General features: G+C 54.6%; 1 protein-coding gene across 1 annotated transcript; it reads right to left on the reverse strand.

The window, feature by feature from the left end:
• Positions 1 to 168: 168 nt before the first annotated feature.
• Positions 169 to 17,309, reverse strand: ENTPD2 (ectonucleoside triphosphate diphosphohydrolase 2). The gene is made up of 9 exons (XM_081967428.1): positions 17,041 to 17,309; positions 8,768 to 8,885; positions 7,704 to 7,854; positions 6,619 to 6,778; positions 6,222 to 6,449; positions 5,669 to 5,938; positions 3,655 to 3,774; positions 2,284 to 2,418; positions 169 to 2,149 (listed from the first exon to the last, which is right to left on the reverse strand). The coding sequence occupies exons 1-9, from the start codon at positions 17,155 to 17,157 to the stop codon at positions 1,946 to 1,948; spliced, it is 1,503 nt and encodes a 500-aa protein (XP_081823554.1). The 5' UTR covers positions 17,158 to 17,309; the 3' UTR covers positions 169 to 1,945.
• Between the last annotated feature and the right edge of the window lie 2,778 nt (positions 17,310 to 20,087).

Below are 20,087 nucleotides of genomic sequence, written 5' to 3' on the forward strand. Positions count from 1 at the left end.
AATCCAGCCCCGCACGGGGGAGCAATCCCGATGTGTGGCCCAAGAGGGCCCAGCTGCAGGTGCAGAAAAAAACGGGATCATACAGCTCAGCCACCCGGGGCACTGAACCAGAGCACCGGTTCCTCCAAGAGGTCGAAGTCTTCCCAGTAAAATGGACCAGCTGGACGGGTTGCTAAGCGAGCTTTTATTATGATTTCTTTAAGGCAATCATCACTTTGTTTCCTTTACACGGAAAATAGGCAGAATACAGTCCAGGGCCAGAGCCACCACAGAAAAACACAAGGAAATACACACCAAAACAGGGGAAGAAGGTGCCGACAGTAATAAGCCCCCCACCCCAATCATTTTCTTTAAAAACCCCACCCTTCCCATCCCCACCTCCTCTTTCCTAGCTCCCCAGTTTGTAGTGCTGGAAGCATTTTTCTGCCCACCCTGAAAATATATATATATATATATTTTGCAGAATCCAACTGTGGGAGACTTGATAGTTTGCACTATCAAGGTAAAGAATAACAAAAAAACAAACCTCCCCAAATCCTGGATAATGTTGTTTTTTAATGTTATACAACAGTGACTTCATCTCAAATTCACGCCCGTGGGGTGGGAAACGACTGTCACCAGTGCAAACTTCAACTCAGAAATAAATCTCATTACTTTCTGTGTGACTAGGGAAAATAACGGAAAGTTGCAATTTCGCGGCCTCTGTGCCCCAATCCCTTGTTTTAGGAATTGTCCAATTTGGGCATCTCTCCTCTGAATTCAATTATTGCACCTGACTTTGCTCAGGTATATTTTTAAGGGTTCCGGAGGAGCCGTCCAATGGGGTTGCAACACAGCTAGCAATCGCTTACACAATCCTGGCAATTTTGGAAAAGACAACTTTGCTATATGTGTATTGTACACTAAGAAATGGAGGGACCCAAAATACTCAAAAATATAAATTCAGCCATGGATTATTCTTAATTTCTGATTGAGACCTGGATTGAAATCACTTGCCTCATGGATGGCTGTGATACCCAGGAGTGCAACTAACACAGAGACTTTGGGGGAGGGGGTTGTCGGAAGAAAGGAGGCCTTCTCCTGACTTCTGGAAAAGATTGGGAACCCCCCCCCAAAAAAGATCCCCAGACATTGAGGGGATCCAGGGATCCTCTCCCCCAAGGAAAACTCCAAAGGAGGGCTTGTTCCTGCCGTGTGCTTTGATTTAGGGGGTGAGTAGAGGATGTGTGGGTGAGGAAGAGGCTCTCTCATTGATCTGCTCAGCGGAAGAAGAGAAGTTTGTCTCGGCAACAGAACTAAAGGCAGCTTGCTGGATTTCCGTTCTCCGAAAGCTGAGCCAAGCCAGACCCAGGTTGTACATGGATAGAAGTCCCACAGTCAGAAGTCCAGGTGGCTGCCTCAAAAGACCTCTCCCCAAAGTTTACACGCATCTGGAACAATCTGGCTAAGCGATCCCCTCTCCCAGTGAAGGACTTGAGTCCAGTGGGGACCAGGCCCCATGAAACTTTCCATAGTACACTTTTTGGATGAAGACATTTGCCTGTTACAGGACCCCGGTTTTTGAAAGCGGCCTGTTGAGATGCACTAAGGCCCCAGGGTGGCCCATGACATTTCCTCCCAGGGTCCTTTGTCCTGGGGTGGGGGCAGCATCTTGTTGGATCGAGGGGTTTAGGATGGGCTAGAAATTCCTGAGTATCAACGAAGCAGGAAGAAGGGGAGGCCTGGAGGTCTCCAGAAGCTGTTCTTTCTTGAAGGGAGAGGGCTGTTGGCCCTCCAGGAAGGAAAAAGGAGGCAGGAGAGTGGCTGAGCTGCGTATGCCCACCATCCATGCCAGGCACCATCCACCTCCGTGGAGCGTTGGCTCTTCCGTTTGTCCCCATTTCTTCCTTCCTGAGTTTTGGCAAAAAGGCTGGAGTTCGCAGTGCAAGACCAGGGGAGAGCTGGCCTACACCGCCCCATGGCCCTTGGAGGACTTCAGCAGGCAGAAGATGCTGACCAAGCTGCCCAGAAGGATGGCGACAAAGAGGAAGATGAGGCCGACCCAGGGGCCGAAGCCAGTGCCCTTCCGGAAGCCGGGCTCTTCTGCCGGGATCATGTTGGTCAGGTTCAGCATGTAGCCCAAGGCCCAGCCGATGGTTGTGTCCCCGGCCTGCAAAAGCGGGGAAAAACCCCCCACAATTGCATAAAGACTTCCTCGTGCCCCCATCCGGCAGCTGCTCTCAGGCCCCACTGCCCTCCCCAGCCCTCTTCCCCCCAAGCCTTTCCCTGGGAAAGCCCCCTTACATTCTGCTGGAAGGCTATGTTGGGGAAGGTGGAGTTGCTGAAGGAGTAGCCCCGGATGAGCAGCAGCGAGACGAAGGTGGCCATCGTACAGTAGTTCTGCAGAAAGGGTTCCATTTGTGGCGCCTTCTTGAGCAGCTGCAGCGGCAGAAAGAAACGCCCAGGCTGAGTTTCGGCCTTCGAAAGGGCAGCTGCTCTCATCCCCCCCCCACAACACAGACCCACTTGATCTCCTCCCCTTCATGATGGAGATAGAAAGATTATTCACCCCCCACCACCACAAATTATTTGCTCCACGTTCATTCCAAGGATTGATTGATTCTCCTCCTCCTCCTCCTCCTCCTCCTCCTCCTCCTCCTCCTCCTCCTCCCCCTTCCCTTTCCTCTTCCTCTCCTTCTCCATCATCATCATCATCATCAACATCAACATCAACATCAACATCAACATCGTATCTTTATTCAGTCATAGACCACCTTGGAGGATTCATCTGCAATTCATTGTTGGCCAGGCCATATTTTGAGGAGTCCCTTCCACAAATCCTCCTGGGCATCCCTCCATCTCTACCACTTCTCTTCTTCTCTGCCTATCCTTAGGTAGCTGCAGGGGTGGGTTGCGGGCAGCATCTCCCGGTACGGGTGTACCGGTTCCTTCTGGGAGCAGCAGGCACTGTTCCGGTACGGTGCTTTGGAGGGCCCACCCGCTCGCCCACGTTCCTGAGTGTTTGACCCAGCCGGGTCATTTGTCCCTGCGCATGCAACGTACTGCACCTGAGCAACGCTCCGCCAAGCAGTTGCAGCATCACAGGCAGTGGTTGCGCATGCGTGAGCAGCACAAGTGCAGGTGGTGGACACCGGGCCCCGTTGCAGCGTACCGGTTGCGACGGGATCCGGAACCAACCACTGAGTAGCTGAGCCATTTTTCTCCTGCTTCATGTTGCCTTTATTGGCAGACACTCCTCTGACAAAGGGCAATGAAGCATCGCTGGTCTCGTCTGCCCCAGACATGTGGGTGGAAACCTGCATGTGGCTCCGTTTAGACATGAAGTGCGCTCATCTCCTCCTGTTGCAGCTACTTCACGGAAATCGCCATGATTCCATCTTCCCCTTTTCAATTCTCAGAGCAGACCCGTGAGGGAGGCCTGGCTTGGGGGTGGCAAGAGACCAGATGACCCCACCCCCCCACCCCCCCACCCTGAAGCTGCCAGGTCCTACCCATGAGCCACTGCACTCTCCGTTTCATTTCAATTCAAGTTTAAACCCATTTTTGAAAAAGGATTTCAGGTCTATGTTTGGGGGACGGAGGACGACTAGTGAAGTTGAAAGGATTTGGCCCTGGTTGCAGGAAGGGAAGGAAGGTCCAGGGGGACAAACCCACCTCACTCCAGGGGGTGGTACAGATGGCCTCCGCGCCTTCTCTGAGGTCATTTGGAGTGGCTACCTGTCTTTTCATCACTGACAGGAGGAAATCCACCGTGTAGAAAAATGCCGAGAAGGCCTTTAGGGGAAGAAGAAGAAGAAGAAGAAAAAGAGGGAATGAGCAATTTAGCTTAAGATCCTTAAAGTGATATTACCAATGGGGCCAATACAGGACATGTGTAAACAGATAGCCAGATATATAGGATACTATATCTCACTTTTATTTCAGAAGGGGAGGGAGTAGCAGTTGCCAGCCCAAACTAAATTCTTTTAGAAATGAAGCTGGGGGCGATTCAGTCTATGTGGGGGTGGGGGGGGGAGGATAACTGAAACTGGGCAGTTGTAAAAGAATTCATAAAAGCAACAGGATATCCCACTTCTGAATTACTGCCAGAGGCCACAGGCATAAATCAAATTTGAAGGACCCTTACCTTTAAAAAAAATGGAGAAACACAGTAAAGTCACACCAGCTGACACAGGTGGAAGCGAAGGGAAGCCAAACAGGGAATCAATTTGGGAGGAATTAGAGAGCACCGCCCTGCCCCAAGCGGAATTGGAAGAGGGGTGTCATGCTACTCTTCTCCCACACGGGGGCAGTAGCGCTCCATCCTTGCCAAGAAGGGGGAAAAACCTAATAACAGAGCTGGAAGGGACCTTGGAGGTCTTCTAGTCCAACCCCCTGCTCAATACAATACAATACAATAGTAGAGTTGGAAGGGACCTTGGAGGTCTTCTAGTCCAACCCCCTGCCTAGGCAGGAAACCCTATACCGTTCCAGACAAATGGCTATCCAACATCTTCTTAAAGACTTCCAGTGTTGGGGCATTCACAACTTCTGGAGGCAACTTCTGTTCCACTGATTAATTGTTCTAACTGTCAGGAAGTTTCTCCTCAGTTCTAAGTTGCTTCTCTCCTTGATTAGTTTCCACCCATTGCTTCTTGTTCTGTCCACAGGTGCCTTGGAGAATAGCTTGACTCCCTCTTCTTTGTGGCAACCCCTGAGATATTGGAACACTGCTATCATGTCTCCCCTAGTCCTTCTTTCTCTTAAGCTAGACATACCTAGTCTGAATTACTGCCAGAGGCCACAGGCATAAATCAAATTTGAAGCACCCTTACCTTTAAAAAAAATGGAGAAACACAGTAAAGTCACACCAGCTGACACAGGTGGAAGAAGCGAAGGGAGGCCAAGCAGGGAATCAATTTGGGAGGAATTAGAGAGCACCGCCCTGCCCCAAGCGGAATTGGAAGAGGGGTGTCATGCTACTCTTCTCCCACACGGGGGCAGTAGCGCTCCATCCTTGCCAAGAAGGGGGAAAAACCTAATAACAGAGCTGGAAGGGACCTTGGAGGTCTTCTAGTCCAACCCCCTGCTCAAGCAGGAGATCCTGTTTCATTTCAGACATTTTCTCATTTCATCCTGAGATAGATTCTCCCCCCTGCTCAACAGCTGGGGGAGGGGGCGTCCACCTAGCAGAGTCAGTGCAATACAGTGGGGAAGAGGAACAAGCCACGCCTAGGCAGGAGACCCTCTTATTGACAACCAGAGCAGCTGCTTCCTGGAGGCCCTGCCTGCCCCCCTGCATTTCTTTCTGCAGGGCCCAACTCCCTCGGGGTCTGTTCTCCCCCCCCCTCTTTTGCCCATTAAGCTTCCTGGCCCAGGGAACTGGAATGCGTGGAGATGAGGGGGTGATGGGCATGAAAGCTGAGATCCTCTGAACTTTGTGCCCGAAGGAGGCTGGCAAGGAAGGCCCAGCTCTGGGACCACTGAACATAGAATAATAGAGCTGGAAGGGCCTTCGGGGGTCTTCTAGTCCAGCCCCCTGCTCAAGCAGGAGACCCTGTACCATTTCAGGCCAATGGTCTCTTTCTGAAACCTGCCAGTGATGGAGCCGCCACAGCTTCATTGCTTCAGTTCCCGCGTCTGCTCCAAGACCAACCCCACCATCGGCCCAACCTTCAGCAAAACTCACAATGAACTTTCCCTCCACGGGGGGCTGGAAGACCCCGTCAAAGGAGCAGCTGGAATAAGAGCAGCCTGTGAACCGGAAGAGGCTCTCTGCGTGTGTCAAGCACTGGGCGGGGTCTCCAGAGCCGCTCATGTTCACCATGGCCTTGGGGAAGTAGTTGAGGGGCTTCTCGGAGATGGTGCAGGGCGACCCGTAGATGCTCTCCATGGGGAAGCTGCGCTTGAATCCCTGTGGCCAGCAGGGGTTCTCCAGTCGGAGGGCGTAGGCTTTAGACTGCGAGCGGAAAGTATAGGGAAGGGGCTGGTGAAGCAGAAGAGAGGGGTAACCGCCCCCCTCCACACACACATATGCACAGCCTTGGTATCTGCCATCCCCAAGGTGGGGATGAGCCCCTTTTCCCCCACTGCACTTGAGGAGCCCATTTGCAGCACCCACCTTCAGGGACATTCTGCCCGCTGTCCTGCAGCAGCCAATCCCAGCCGATGGGGCCCTATAAACCCCCAGCCTTGGTCCCTGTGCCACAACTGCCCACCGGGGGCTCCCGTCCAGGTCGTACCTTCAGGATCTTGGAGGTCAGCCTGGTGTAGATCTCGTTAATGCCGTAGCAGAGGAAGCTGTGCGTGTACACTTTGTAGTGCTGCCCGTACAGCTTCAGGGTCACCTGGTTGTCGGGGCTCTCGATGGCCCCCGTGGTCTCGAAGGTGATCTGGGTGGAGGCCCCGCCCAGGTCCATGGCCCCCACCGTGCTCTTCTTGGGGCGGATCCAGCGCCCGGTCCACCCGTACTGGGAAGAGAAGACAAGGCAGGCCTTCTGTGACGTCATGGAGCTCAACCAATGGCCCATCGGGCTGTGATCCTGTGCTGACATCAGAGCAAGACTGGCACACTGGCACACCGCTCTGGAGGAAGGGCAGGGAACTTTTCCTTGGGCAAAGGCGGCCAGGAGGTCCTACCTTGATGAAGTTCTCCAGGAGGTAGTTAGTGGTGACCCACCCGAACAAGCCCTCATCCTCCCCACTCAGGATCCTGGCTCCCCGGAAGTCAAAGGGGTATTTCTTCAGCGTGGAGGTCACAGCTTCAAGGACACTGTCTGAAGCCTGCGGGTTAGAAATGCTACCCATACACAAACACACAACACACACAAATAATGAAACGCTTTATGACTTGGACCAGATCTAGGGTTGAGTCTCTCCCTCCCCCGCCCTCTGGAATTGCTCCTGTAGCAGGGGTGAAATCCAGCAGGTTCTGACAGGTTCTGGAGAACCGGTAGCGGAAATTTTGAGTAGTTCGGAGAACTGGCAAATGCCACCTCTGGCTGGCCCCAGAGTGGGGAGGAGGGAATGGAGAGATTTTGCAGTATCCTTCCCCTGCCACGCCCACAGAACCGGTAGTTTAAAAATTTGAATTTCACCACTTCTCCTGTAGCTACCCAGAATCTGCCCTCGTTGGTTCACACAACCCAGGGTCTGTTTGAGGTCTTGGGGCTGCTGGGCTGGCCACGATCCACGTCAATGCAGCGTGATCCTTCCCCTCTAGCTACGCGAACGGTTCCAGGCAGCGTCAACCCAGAACATAAAGTGAGTTGGATTACCAGGGAGACTGTTGCAAACATCAGCAGGCCAGAAAATCCCATTGGTTTGGAGGAGGGGGTCCCACCCCCACCTCCATTTATTTTGCTCCAGCTCACCCCTCCTGCTCACAGCTCTTCCTGCCAAGGGAAGGAGGGTCCCCAGAGGCAGACAAAGGGGGGCTTCTTCGTGTCCACAGCGTGACCCCCTTCTTTGCCAGAGGGTCATGGGGCTGTGACCCAGGGGGCACACAGAGATTTAGTGTGTAAACATTTGCGGGGGGGGGGGGGAGAATTGGTTCTGCCCCAAGGGAAGGCTGGACGGGATGAATTGCACCGACTTCTGCCAGGTGACACTGCTACCTTAGCAAGCTTGAGAAGGGGACGGGATGGCCAAACTCAGCCCCCCCCCAACCCCGGAGGCCAAGGAGTGGGGTCTCCCCCTGGGGCTGGAAGTCAACCAAGACTTACTTCAGCAGCCGCATGCCAGCCGTGGCGCCCAAGTAGAGGGGGGTGATGCCGTGCCTCGCCTTCGGGACGTCCTTCAGGGCCTGGTCAAGGCAGCGTACCAAGCTCTCCCCGGCTGCCGGTGGATCCTCGGAGAAGCTTGAGATGCCGTGTTCTGTAAAGTCCATCCGCCGTGAGTGCCAGGCCGGCGGGATCCCCCTCTGGGGAGAGCCTGCCCAGCATGCCCAATTGGGGGTGGGGGAGGGATTCTCGCCAGGCACGGAAGGGAAGAAGCTATTTCAGCAGCTAAGAGGATTTGCTGAGTCAGACACACTTTGACTCATTCTAGGTTCTGTTTCCTGGCACTGCCTTCTCCTCCCCTCCAGGTGTGCAGGGAGTTCGGTCCCAAACATTTGGAAAAGGCCAGAGTGGGAAAGACTGCTCTGCTGCAAAGGCCTCAGCCCTTGCCAGCTGCCCAGACAAAGACCAGGGTGGCCTTGGCATCATCTCCACCTGGGACAGCTCCTGTTCCCACATGCCTCTGGAGAAGCCCCTGGCCCCCTGCCAGGCCGTGCCCGGGCACACCTTCCTCCCTCCTCCCAGAGGAACCCACGGGTCTTTCTTTCTAGAGCCTTAAACCAGGGGAGCCGTGCCAGTTCTTTGTCCGATGCCCAGGGGGAAAAACAAACGGAACAAAAGAAAGAGGGATGCTGCCCAAACGCCCTTGTTCAAATGCACAAAATGCAGAATGGAAACCTCAGCTGGCAGCAAGGCTTGTGCCAGCTCTAAGCTGCCCTGAGCTTCACCTACCCTGGGCACAGGGTCACAACAGGCGTGCCCATACTGGGCTCTCCCAGACCTGGATGCGCCCCGCGTTATGGCATGCCAAGAAGGGGCTCTGGATTGGGAAGAGGATCTCTCTTTGGCCTCCCCCAGCGCTGGGGATGAAAGGACCCCCGCCCGCTGCTTTTGGCAACATTTAGGGAAGTCCACCTGCAAACTCTGGTGATCCCTGGACGGACTAACAGCCCCCTCCCACAAGCAACAAGGGGAGGGGGCAGGGGATGCAGAACCCCCATTCTGCTTACTCTTCCGGTGGCAGTCGCTGTGCTGGCTGACAATCCCGGTTTCGTTCTCCTTGTTGGACGGCCATTTGTAGACAAACATGGCCGTGTGGGAAGACCCCGCATCGAAAACGATCCCATACTGAGGAGGAGGAGGAGGAGGAGGAGGAGGAAGAGGAGGAGGGGAGAGGGGAGGAAACATCAGTTTTGGCTGAAGCTGGGGGACACAAAGCAACGTCTCTCGCCCTGACCAAATCCCTCTGCAGGGCTATTAGAAGCTCCATGCCAAGTGAGCCCCCCTCCCCCATTTTCTCATGTTTAGGAACAGCCTCAAGATTAGGGTTCGAAATCCTCTCATCCATGACCTATGGGGAACCCCTGCGCCCCCCAGCCCCCCCCCCGGCCCCAATCCTGCTTTCAGTCAGGGGTTTCTGCTAAGGGGCAGCAGTAGGGAGCCTGGTGGGGCAGGACGGCTGCTGGGACCCCAGGTGGAGAAAGGACAGCACCTTCCCAGCCCTCTTTGGGGGCAGAACCCCCAAGAGAGCTTGGCTGAGCAGGATCTCGGTTCCAGCCCAGCCCCTGACCTTCTGCTGCTGAGATCCTGCCCCAGATCCTCTCCCCCTCTTCCTGTTGGGCTGGGAGGCGCCTTTTGTTTTTCTTGGTTGTGCAAAGGGAGTTTCTTCCTTTGCTTTCCCCTGTAATCCCTTTTCCATTCATCTAGAACCGAAAGAGGGAGGGGGCGTCCCTGTGGTCTGGTCCTGGGAGGGGGGGGAGAGCACACTTTCCTTCAGCTCAACAAGCCTGCCTCTGTAGCCATTTGCCTGGCCTCCCCCCCCTCTCCCCAGCAAGGGGCAAAACACGTCCCTGGCTATTTGGGGTGAAGATACTCTGTCCTCTTTCCTTCTTTCCCTTGAGCTCCTTCCCCAAAACGTTGGGAGCCAGCCAGGGGGTCTCTCCTCCCCTGGCCACAGTTTCAGGATCAAGAGTCCCCCTGACCACCACCCGAGAAATCCTCACTGGAATAAGAGTTTGGCCTGAGCAGCAGGAAGGCAAGGCAAGATCGGGCTGGCATAGGCCGGGCACAGAGTGGCCGACGGTGCCAAAGGGCCTCTCTAACCCCAAGGAGAGTCAGCCGCTCTGCAGCCGCCAAAGACACCAGGAGGGTCTTCTCCCACGTTCCAAGAGCCTGGGGAACTGGTGGGGTGGGGAGAGGACAGGCAGACGATGCTTTTACAAAGTTGGCCTCTGCTGAATGGAGCAAAACAACAATTGGCTGAACCTCCACTATCTGCAGTACACACGTATTATCCTAGCCACACACAGAAAACCCGCCTTACTCAGAATCTGGCAGAACTCCGGCTAAATAGTTTTCCAAGCCTCCCAATTATTTACAGCTCCAGGTGGAGAAATTTGTTGGGTGAGGCTGGGGACGGAGTCGGTTGCTACAAGCAACAACTTGTTCAGCCCTCCCAGACCTCCATCCAGCCACAAATCAAAATAAACCCCACAATGGGCCAGCAAGTTTCCGGTTTCTGGCAAAGAGGCTTCTGGGGCGGGTGTGTGTGTGTGTGTGTGTGTCTCACTCTGCCCCAGACTGGAAGACCCCCTCCCAGCCTTCATGAAGAATTCGGGACCCCCAAGTCCAGTGAGCAAAAGTATGAAGCTATTCTGACCTAGGCTTCCTTCACAAGCAGGAAGCAGAGTCCCTGCAAAACCTCTTCTATCGACACAACTGTGAAATCATTTCATTCACGGTGAGCAAGGCTTGGCAAACAGTCTTTCAGAGGAATGTTTATCCACACACACCTTATCTCGCTTGGCGAGCTGCCAGTTTCCAACCACAGGGCAAGGCAACACTTGGCACAGAATCTCTTATAACCACAAACAGAACTTTCCACTCTTGAAACGACCGAAGGAACAAATTGTTTCCTGCAAAAGCCCCCTCCCCGTGAGATCCCCTTTTGTTTCCTCTGGGAGGTGCCAATCACCTCCAAGGTGTGGATTTACTCCTAAGTTGACCCTGATTTCTGAGTTGTTCTTGTCTTCTGGCAGCTCTGCGCATGCGCACACTGGGAAAAGGCTCCAGCCGTTCCTCTGCCTCACTGCTGCCTTGCTCCCTCTCTGCCTCTGATGCAGAGCCCTCGTCTGAGCTTCCCTCAGCCCCCCAGGACTGGGCCAGGTTCCTCCCCAACCTCCTCACTGTCCGACTCTGCGGGCCACAATACAAGCAAAGTGGGGAGACAACTTCCCGCTTCTTAGCCAAACAATATTTTTCAGCCCCCAAAGGCTGCTATATTTCCATTCTTTAGACTCTCCTGTGTCTAACATGTTTTAGGTCTGCCGTTGTGACCGGCAGGCCCAGCTGCCCTCGAAGGGTCCTGCCAAATCCCCCCCCCCCAATTATGCCAATTAACCCACAATTGAGTGCAGGGGTCTCCAACCTTTCAGACCTCAGGGCCCACTAAATTCATAATTTAAATCCCGTGGACCACTAATATGACCTGCCTAATGACTGGGTGGGTGGGCATGGCTAGGTGGTCTTGCCCCTCCCCTCCCAGCCCCTCCTCGCCTGCCCACCCAGGCTCCTTAGGGCCCCAACAAGAAACAGTTGCTGGAGCTAAGCACCTTCCAGGAGAAAGAGTTGGCAAAACAGCTCAGTTCAAATTGGATCTGACCGAGGAGGAGACTCAGCAGAAGCATCTCACTGAGGACTAGGAGCATAGGCTTTCCAAGCAGGGGGAAGCTGCAGGAGTGCAAGGCCAGGTGCCAGTGCCTAGAGGCTCAGAGGGCTGAGATGGTCAGCCAGTTCCAGGCCATGATGCAGTCCCACTGGAACGAGGCCCTCCGGCTCTTCACCACCAGCGGCTCTTCCCTCCAGCCTTCACCCAAAGCCCCCCACCAGGAGGCTGAAACAGACCCAAAGTCAGAATTTATTCCCTCCTCTGACCCCCACAGAAAGACCCCGAAGGAGGAGACTCTCTGCAGAAACACAAACGTTCATTGCACGTATCCATCCCAGGGGCCGTAATTTGAGGACCCTTCATTTAGTGCAATATAAAAAAATGCAAATCATTTCAGACCACTGATTTAGGCTGATTTAGAGCCAATGCATTCCAAGCAAACAGCTAGAAAGTTTGACAACCTTCTGAGGTGTTTCAAAAGAGAGGAATGTGCTGGGGGAGGGAGGGGGATTCCTAGCTGTGACCTCTTGATAATTTTGATCCCTTCCTGAGCAGATTAGCCGGCAATACAGAGGAGGATGGATCGGCACAACTGGCCTGGCCTATTCAGCCTCCTCCATCTGGGCCGGTTACATTCCTCCAACGCCAATCGGCCTTTTCCCACAACCTTTGTTTGTTTGTTCCCACCCCAAAGAGATCATTAAGTGCCGGTTTGCATTCTCTGTCGCTTTGACAATAATCTGTGGATTCCGCACTCTGCCACTCGCCCCCTTTTGACGTTTCAGTAGCAACCCCCCTATTCCGCAAAACATTTCTCAGCTGCTGCATCGGCTGGAAAGCATGGCGGCCAAGTCTTCTTCCTTCCCTCCACACCCTCCAGAGCGGAGATTAGCTAGATTTGGGGTGCGGATCCATGCAGAGGTCAGAATGGAAGAATCTGGGTTGCCTCCATTATTTGGCCCTTCTTGGGTCAAAGCGACCCAGGCTACAGGAAATAACTTGAGTGCCGCTGTTTATTATAATTGCAGAGATATTGGAATTCAACCCCCAAATGCAGGCAGGGACTGAGTCACCCACTGCCACCCACCACTTTCACTTCTCTCTCCCGCTCTCCCTCTCCCTCTCCCTCTCTCTATCTCTATCTCTATCTCTGGCAGAAATGGCAGTGAGGTGGCAGCAATCTTTGACACTTGGCAGGCTGAGCAGGGGCCCTGTTCTGGAGCCCTTCCCCACCTGGTGAAGCCGGTAGATGGAAGAGATACAAAGAAAGGACACGCGTGGAAGGCGCCTGGAGGCCACCACCCAGTGAGAGTCTGGCTCCTCCACCCCTGAGGCTGGCGTCTCCTAGGGAAAATACACACACCTCCCCTTCAGCGGACCCCAAAAGTGAGCCCCTGGGGAACCTCATCCTTTAAGGAGGAAATGGACCAGCCAGTGCTGGGGGAATGGGAAGCAATCCTCTCTCTGTCTTTGGCTGAGTTGGCCCTCCCTGGACTCCAGGGGACAACATTCTTCCCTCTGGAGATAAGTAAAAAATGCTCAGAAAAGTCAATGCACACCCAAGGGTGTGTGTGTGTGTTTTTCTGTCCTGGCAATCTCACCAGCAACCAGGTGGCCTCTGCAAAGCTCAAGATTCCTCCTCCTCCTCTGTTTTAACATATCACCGCCCTCATAAGGTTTCCTCCTTGCACATATGTGCTAGTCATTCCAGACTCTAGGGGGCAGTGCTCATCTCTGTTCCAAAGCCAAAGAGCCAGCACTGTCCGAAGACAACTCCATGGTCATGTGGCCAGCATGACTGAATGCCGAAAGCGGATGGAACACTGTTCCCTTCCCACCAAAGGTGGTTCCTATTTTTCTACCTGCATTTTTTTAGGTGCTTTCAAACTGCTAGGTTGGCAGAAGCTGGGACGAGTAATGGGAGCTCACTCCGTTACGCTGCGCTAGAGATTTGAACTGCCGAACTGCCAACCTTTCTGATCGACAAGCTCAGTGTCTTAGCCACAGATCCACCGACCTCGTAAAACCTCTGGATCAATCCCAGGGACCCCCATCTAAGATAACCCAGACTCCTTCTGTGCTTTCCCTCAAAATAACTCCATCCTTCAGACCTCTAGGAAGTGGAGCCTCAGGGGGGCGGGGGGGGGGGAGTCGCCAGAGACTTCTGCAATATTTGTGTTCTCTAACAGTTACTCTGGTGATGGTGCTGGGAGGAACAGCCCGATTAAAACCACTCCAAGCAAGCAAAACTGGCCTTGGACCAGTTTCCAAGGAGACCGCTCCCGAAATGGGCATCTCTGCCTCGATATAGGCAGAGCCATGCTGGCTTCCCTGGGGGGGGGGGGGCAGAGCTCTCTGCCCACCAGCTACCCAGGGGGAGGTGCCCATCAGGATTCATGGTGTCGATTTGCAGGACCAGCCCATCTGAGTTTGGAGCCAGGGAAGGAAAGGGGATGCTGATGAGACCCTCTCAATGAGACCCTTCCCCACAGCAGTCTGATGCTGCACTGCCAACCTTCTCCCCACCCCCCGCACCCCACATCCCATTCCAAGCTAAACTCTTAATCTTCTCTCCGGGATTCCGATCAAGAAATGAAACCATTAACTACGTTTTCTTTGAAAGACGGGCAATGCGATCTCAGGCTTGCTCGTTGTCTTGTTCCAGACCTTTCCGTGGAGGAAGGCAAATGAAATCACACTTGGCACCTTCACAGGATTCCCAGCTCAGGCAGGGAGAGAGTGAAATCTGAAGCTGGAGGACAAGCCAGGAGCGATTCAAGGGAAGGCAGGTAGATCTGCTCTTTGGGCAGTCAAGATAAATTCTGGGTGTGAAATTCCAGATACATTCCAAGCGGGGAGACCACACCATTAGCAACGCCCTCCCCCCAAATCCTGGGGGCATCCCCCAACTTTTCCAAGAGGCTGAGGGGCTCCTGCACAGAAGGAACCTGGTCCAGTGAGAGGCCTCTCCCATCCCCCACCCACCCACCCACCCCAGAAGCTGATCTGCAGCGTTTCAAAGCCCTGGCAGGGGGCCCAGCAGAGTCTTCCAGGGATTTAAGAAGCGCCAAATGTGGGAGGCACAACCAGGGTGTGGCATCGGAGGGACACGCACATTCCCCCAATCGCACACTCGAGCACATTCCTCTTCCCCTCATCCACTACCCTGATTAGGTGCCCAGCCTGCACCGTTGGGCAGCCTCCAGGAGGGGAGCAGAGAGAAAGACGGTTTGCACTAGGGCCCTTCGGGGCCTTGTCCCACCCTGCCCCCTGCTATTTCAGACTCCAAGACGTGCCAGTCGAAAAGCGCACCCGTTCCTACCCTTTAAGGTAATGAGGAGGCTTGGAAACGCCCCTCCAGCAACCCAGAGCTCACGACAGGCAGCCCCCCACCCACCTGTCAATGGTTGTTAACCCAGCTTCCTGGCTCTGAAGAGGGTCCCAGCGACCCTCTTCCCTTCAGAGTTTGCAAGGGGGTTGCTTCTCCCACAGCCTTCAATGCTCAGGTAGACTGCTGCAGGGCATGGAGGTTTCCCTTCTTACCTGGCGGAGGGGAAATAATGCAATGAAACCACAGAATTCACAGAGGCCCCTTTTAGAAGTCGGGGGGGGGATTGAAGGGAGGCTTTTCCCCTCCAAAACAACCAAATTAAAAGAAGGTGGGATAAATGTTGATCAATTGCTTTTCTCCTCCCCCCCAAAAAATGGGATAAGTGATGTAAGAGCCAACCCTCCACCCCAGGGGACATTCTCTTGCTGTGAATATTCTCAAAGCTGGTTTTTCCTTTTCTTGCCAAACCGCCCTTCATAATGCTTAACCTGATGCAAAGCCCCTTGGTGGTGTCCCAGGATGGGACCCCCTCCCTTCCTCCCCCCACAATGGTGGCTTTCCTCCTGGCACTGGAAAAAGACCCAGGATGCACCCAGAATTCCAGGCTGATCCATGCAGGAATCCTGGGAGAAGCAAACTGGTTGGCCAATATCTCCCTGGCTTCACCCTCTTCTCCTACAGCAGGTGCCAAGCGCCCATCTGCCCAGTTCCAAATGCCCCCTTTGGGGATCAGACCTTCTCCAGATCCCCCCAAAATTCCTCACGGAAGGCATACTAGACGGAGCATGGAGGCAAAGCACCTTTTTAAAAAAAAAACCAAGGATGCAGTCCACATGAAGGACCTGGGCAGAAAACGACTGCCCAAGGATCAGAGTAACGTTCCACAGTCGTGTTGCACTACAATTCCCACCACCCGGGTCGGGAATGATTGGGTTTGCAATCCAAACGACCTGGGAGGGGTCTGGGCTAGAAAATTTAAGGAAAAGGGTTGGGGGTGGGGGTGGGGGGAGGTTTTGCCAAGCAGCATTTTGAAAATTAGGAAATGCTTCAGGGAAGGAAAGGTGGGTGGCCCTTCCCTCCTCCCTGTCCATGAGAGGCCGAAAGTTTCGCTTGGAAGCTGTTTTGGGGCAGAAAACAACTGTCTCCAGTTATGTAATTCTGCCAAACCCTCATGGGCTCCAATCGCTTTGCAAATAAAGACAGAATCATCCCCCTCCTCCCTCCTCCCTCTCTCCCTCCTTCTCTCTCTCTCTCTCTCCCCCTCCATCTCTTTCTCTCTCTCTCTCTCCTTGTTTCTCCCCCTCCCTCTCCAGCTTCACCACCTCTTAAAGGTGGGGGCAACCATCCTCCCCAGAGCCCCATCCGCTAAGCAGACCCTCCAGCGATAGAGACAACCTATCTTGGGCACAGCGAGTCATAGCCTGGTGGGCTGCCCAGGCTTGTGGGCACCAAGGAAAGGCGCATCCGGTCCAGCATTCTGGCCATGGTTGCCCCGGACCTCCTTTCCCTTCTGGGGGAGGGGGACCAAGCCCTCCGTTCCTCGGGATGAGCGGAGAGTGAGTTCAGCACGGAAGCTGGCAAGAGCCCCGTTCTCCGGTGCTACAGAGGACAACGGAGTCCGCTTGGCAACGGACTCTCTCGCGGCTCTTCCATCCCGCCCCCAGAATACAAACCTCGGGAGGCTCCAATAGATGCTTGCAAGACGCGGGCAGTCTGCATCCCCCCAAATGCCACCCAGGAAAGGATCTCTTCCTCCGCTCCTTCTGCTTCCCCAGGAAGGCACCCACAGCCAGCCTCCCCACTTGTGCCAGTCAAACTGGTTCCGAAAACAGCGTGATGCCGAAACCCCCCGCGGGGTCTGGGGCTGGGAGCGGCAAGCACCCTTCACCCGGGTAAGGCTGGGCAGCATCCTAGCCAGGCCAGTCCCTTCTGCCGGAATGGGGGCTGCCCCCAGGAGCCCGGGGCGAAAGGGGAAGGCCGCCCTCCTCCCCATCGGCGGAGGGCTTCCAGCACCGCCCGAGCAGGGAAATCCGCTCGGCCCCGGCGCCCCAAAGCTTCGCGCGCACGCCTCCCCACAATTCCCGGGGCCGAGGGGCTCCCGGGACGACCCCCGCCCAGTTCCGCTGCTCCTGTCTGCTTCTGCAGAAGGGGCGCGAGAGATCGGAGTGGGCGCTCCGACGGCGCTGGCCTCAGGAGGGCAGCGGGGAGCCCCTCGTCTCCGGTCCGGCGGCGCTCGGCTGCAGAGCCCGGGGTCGCGCGGTGCCCAGGGTTGCAAGCGCGCTTACCTTGAAGTCGGGCGGGTCCGGCACATCCTTGGTCGGCACGCAGAGGAGGATGAGTCCCACCACGGCCACCAGGCACAGCGCGCCCAGCGCCGCCGCCACCGTCTTCTTGGAGCTCATGCTGCCGCCACCCGCCCTGCTCCCACTCCGTTCCCGAGCCGCAGCCGAAAGCAAAGCCGGGAGCCCCGAAGCGCCGCCTTCTTCGCGGCCCGGAGAAGGGCTGACCCGGGAGGCGAGGCAGGTGAGACTCCCGCCTCCTTCGAGAGGGCAAGTTGCCCAATCTGCCTCCAGAAGGAGGAAGCGTGGAGAGGATCCCTCTTCCTCCTTGGAAACCGCAGCTCTGAGGAACCTCCACGCGGAGGAGCAGCCTACCTCCCCAGTACTGAACATGCGGGGTGGGGGTGGGGGGGTGGGAGCGCCCTGCAACACAACCTGGGAGAGGTTAACCCACATTTGGACTTTGCACCCACTCAGCCCTACCCAAGTTCAGCTATTGTGTGAATGTACCTGCCAGGTCTTTGGCTTGCAACTCTTTTTGGCTGCCTTTCTATCCTCAGTCCCCATCCCTCACCACTGGGGAAAATGGTGCGGAGGCTTGTGGGGAGCCGTGTGCCTAAGGTTGATGGTGGCACAGGGAGCCCCTGAGCCCATTTTCCCAGGCCAAACAGAGGCAGCCCCGTGCCTGGGACTCCCAGGGAGCCCTTCCCTACCAGACACGTCTTTGTTTCTCTTTCCACTCTCCTCTAATGAGATGGAGAGGCACTTTTGTTTTGTTTTTTCTTAATTTCTTCTGGGATTAAGCCTTTTGTCAACCGAAGAAAAGCTTCTGGAAGGGAGCACTCAAGTCCACTTGAGGAACAAAGCGAGCTGAAGAGAGAGGGGGGGGAGCCGCAGAAGAGTCTTCAGAAATCGCCCCTCCAAATGGCTCTGAAGCTCTCTGAAGGAATGCTGGCAAACGGTCTGGCTGGTGCTGTGCGCCTGCCCACTTGCCGCTTAACCAATCCGGTAACAAACAGCTAAACCTTCATCCAGGCTTCTGCTGTAAGTTGCCTGGAGAGCTTGCTTCTGAGTTGAGGAGCTGTTTGGATCCTTTCCGGATGCCGAAGGCTCCGTGCCCATCAGAGTTCTTTCCAAGTACGCTAGGAGTGCCCTCCAAGGATGCCGTGAGACAGACAGACTTCCCCCAAGAAGGCCCTGCCTCTTACATCAGCCTAGCCAGGTCCAGCAACGGACGGGGCTTGAAGTCCCGGCCTTCAAGACAGAAGTTTACCAGCCTCTCTACAGCTGGATGGGCAAAGACCCTCCATGCCAACTCAGTGAGGAGAGAACAAACCAACCTTTGTAGCATAAAATAACCCCCCTCTGTGGGATTCAGTGGATAAAGAAATGACTATTTATAGCGAGTTCCCTCATAGTCTCTCTAGTTTGTTCCCTTCTTCCAAAATTAGATGCCAGCCACACAAAACATGAACGTTTCTATGGAAATAATTTGGAAGCATAAACGCTCCAAATTGGGCCTGGGGTGCCCCTCTCTTGGCATTTCCACTTGGACAGAAGCCCAAGGGGTCTTTTGAGGCCAACTTCTCCGGGACAAAAGACGATTATCCTCAGTGTCTCTGGCCACACCCAAGGAGACAAGGAGCATCTGGGCAGAGATGCCCCAACTGGGCAGGACTGAAGCAGCCTGGCTCCAAGGCTTCCAGGAAGACTGGTCAGATGCCTTCAAGAGGCCCACCAACAAGGGGGTGATCAACCTGGGTTGCTTTTCTCCAGGATTTGGTCAAGGAAGACGCTCAAGGGCATTTATTCTTCATAACCATCCCTCATCTGAATGCCTGGATGCCTCCTTTTCTCTTCCTCCTGAAGGGCCCAAATTCAGGGAAGAAGAGAAGGGTGGGACTCATTCTGACTTCAGCAAAACATCTGCGATGATCTGAAAATGCACAAAGCCAAAGCAACATTGGACCTTCGGATAGGAGAGGTCCTGCGATCCGCCCTCAACCTGAACTTAAGAGCAGAGGAAGCCAAGAGAAAAAGGCGATTTGAGTTGGGGGGTGGGTGATGTGGGGTGGAAGCCCAGATTCCTGCACTAAGCCTGACTTTGCAGAACTGGCTCCTTCCAGTCTTAACATCTGGAATGCCTTATTAAATAACACGATCAGGCAGTAATCCAGGCCCATGTTTCAGGGGTGGTGGTGGGGGGCACCCAGGTTGCTACAGAATTAAGAAAGGGGCCACAAAGCAGGTGGGAGCCCAGTCGTTCCCCCTGGATTCTGGCTGGCTGACGATAAACAGAGGAACGTGGTTGCAAAACGGCAGAAACGGAGACATTGTAAACAGATCCATTCCTGGCAAAGTCTTGCAAATACGTTAAGCCATAAGTACATTTGGGTGGGGCAGGATTCTGGACATTCAACCAGCCCCACCTTCCCCAACCCCATCCAGCTGTTCTGGAAGGACAAAGAGATCTGCTCTCTGGAGCCAGAGCAAGCTTCCAGTTGTTTCTGGATGGCTGCCTGGGACAAGTGACCCTCCTTCTGCATTGATGCTCCCTGTGGGGGGAAGCCCTGAGGTTGGGGGAGTTGAAAATTTGGGTCTCTCGCCCAAACTGGGCCTCTTTCGTTCTACGTTTCCTCCGAAGGACCCTGTCGTGCATTGAAAAGACAAAAAACAGAACAAAACACACACAACCCAGTCATTGTTTTTCCAGGAATGAGCAGCCTGCTGGTCTAGCCCACTTCTCCCCCCTCCCAAAACTCAGTGCAAAAATACGGACAACTGGATTCATAACTTTAAAAAGTCCCCCCCCCCCCCAAGATTACTCTCTGGCAGAGCAGACCTCTTCATTCTCTGAAAAAACTCCTTTTTGAAAGTAAACAATCCAGTTGATTAAACACAGATCCGTAACTTGGTCCTTGCGTCCTTCTTGAGGAAAAAGCTCTCCTGCGGCCAGAAATTTTGATTTTATCAGCCTCTCTTGAGCAGACTCAGCCATACCCCGCTTTCCCTTTGGGCCTCTAATTTCAGGCTCAAGCCCCTACGGACCCCTG

Source organism: Natrix helvetica (genome assembly GCF_964273705.1).
Source record: "Natrix helvetica genome assembly, chromosome: 15".
NCBI lineage: Eukaryota > Metazoa > Chordata > Lepidosauria > Squamata > Natricidae > Natrix > Natrix helvetica.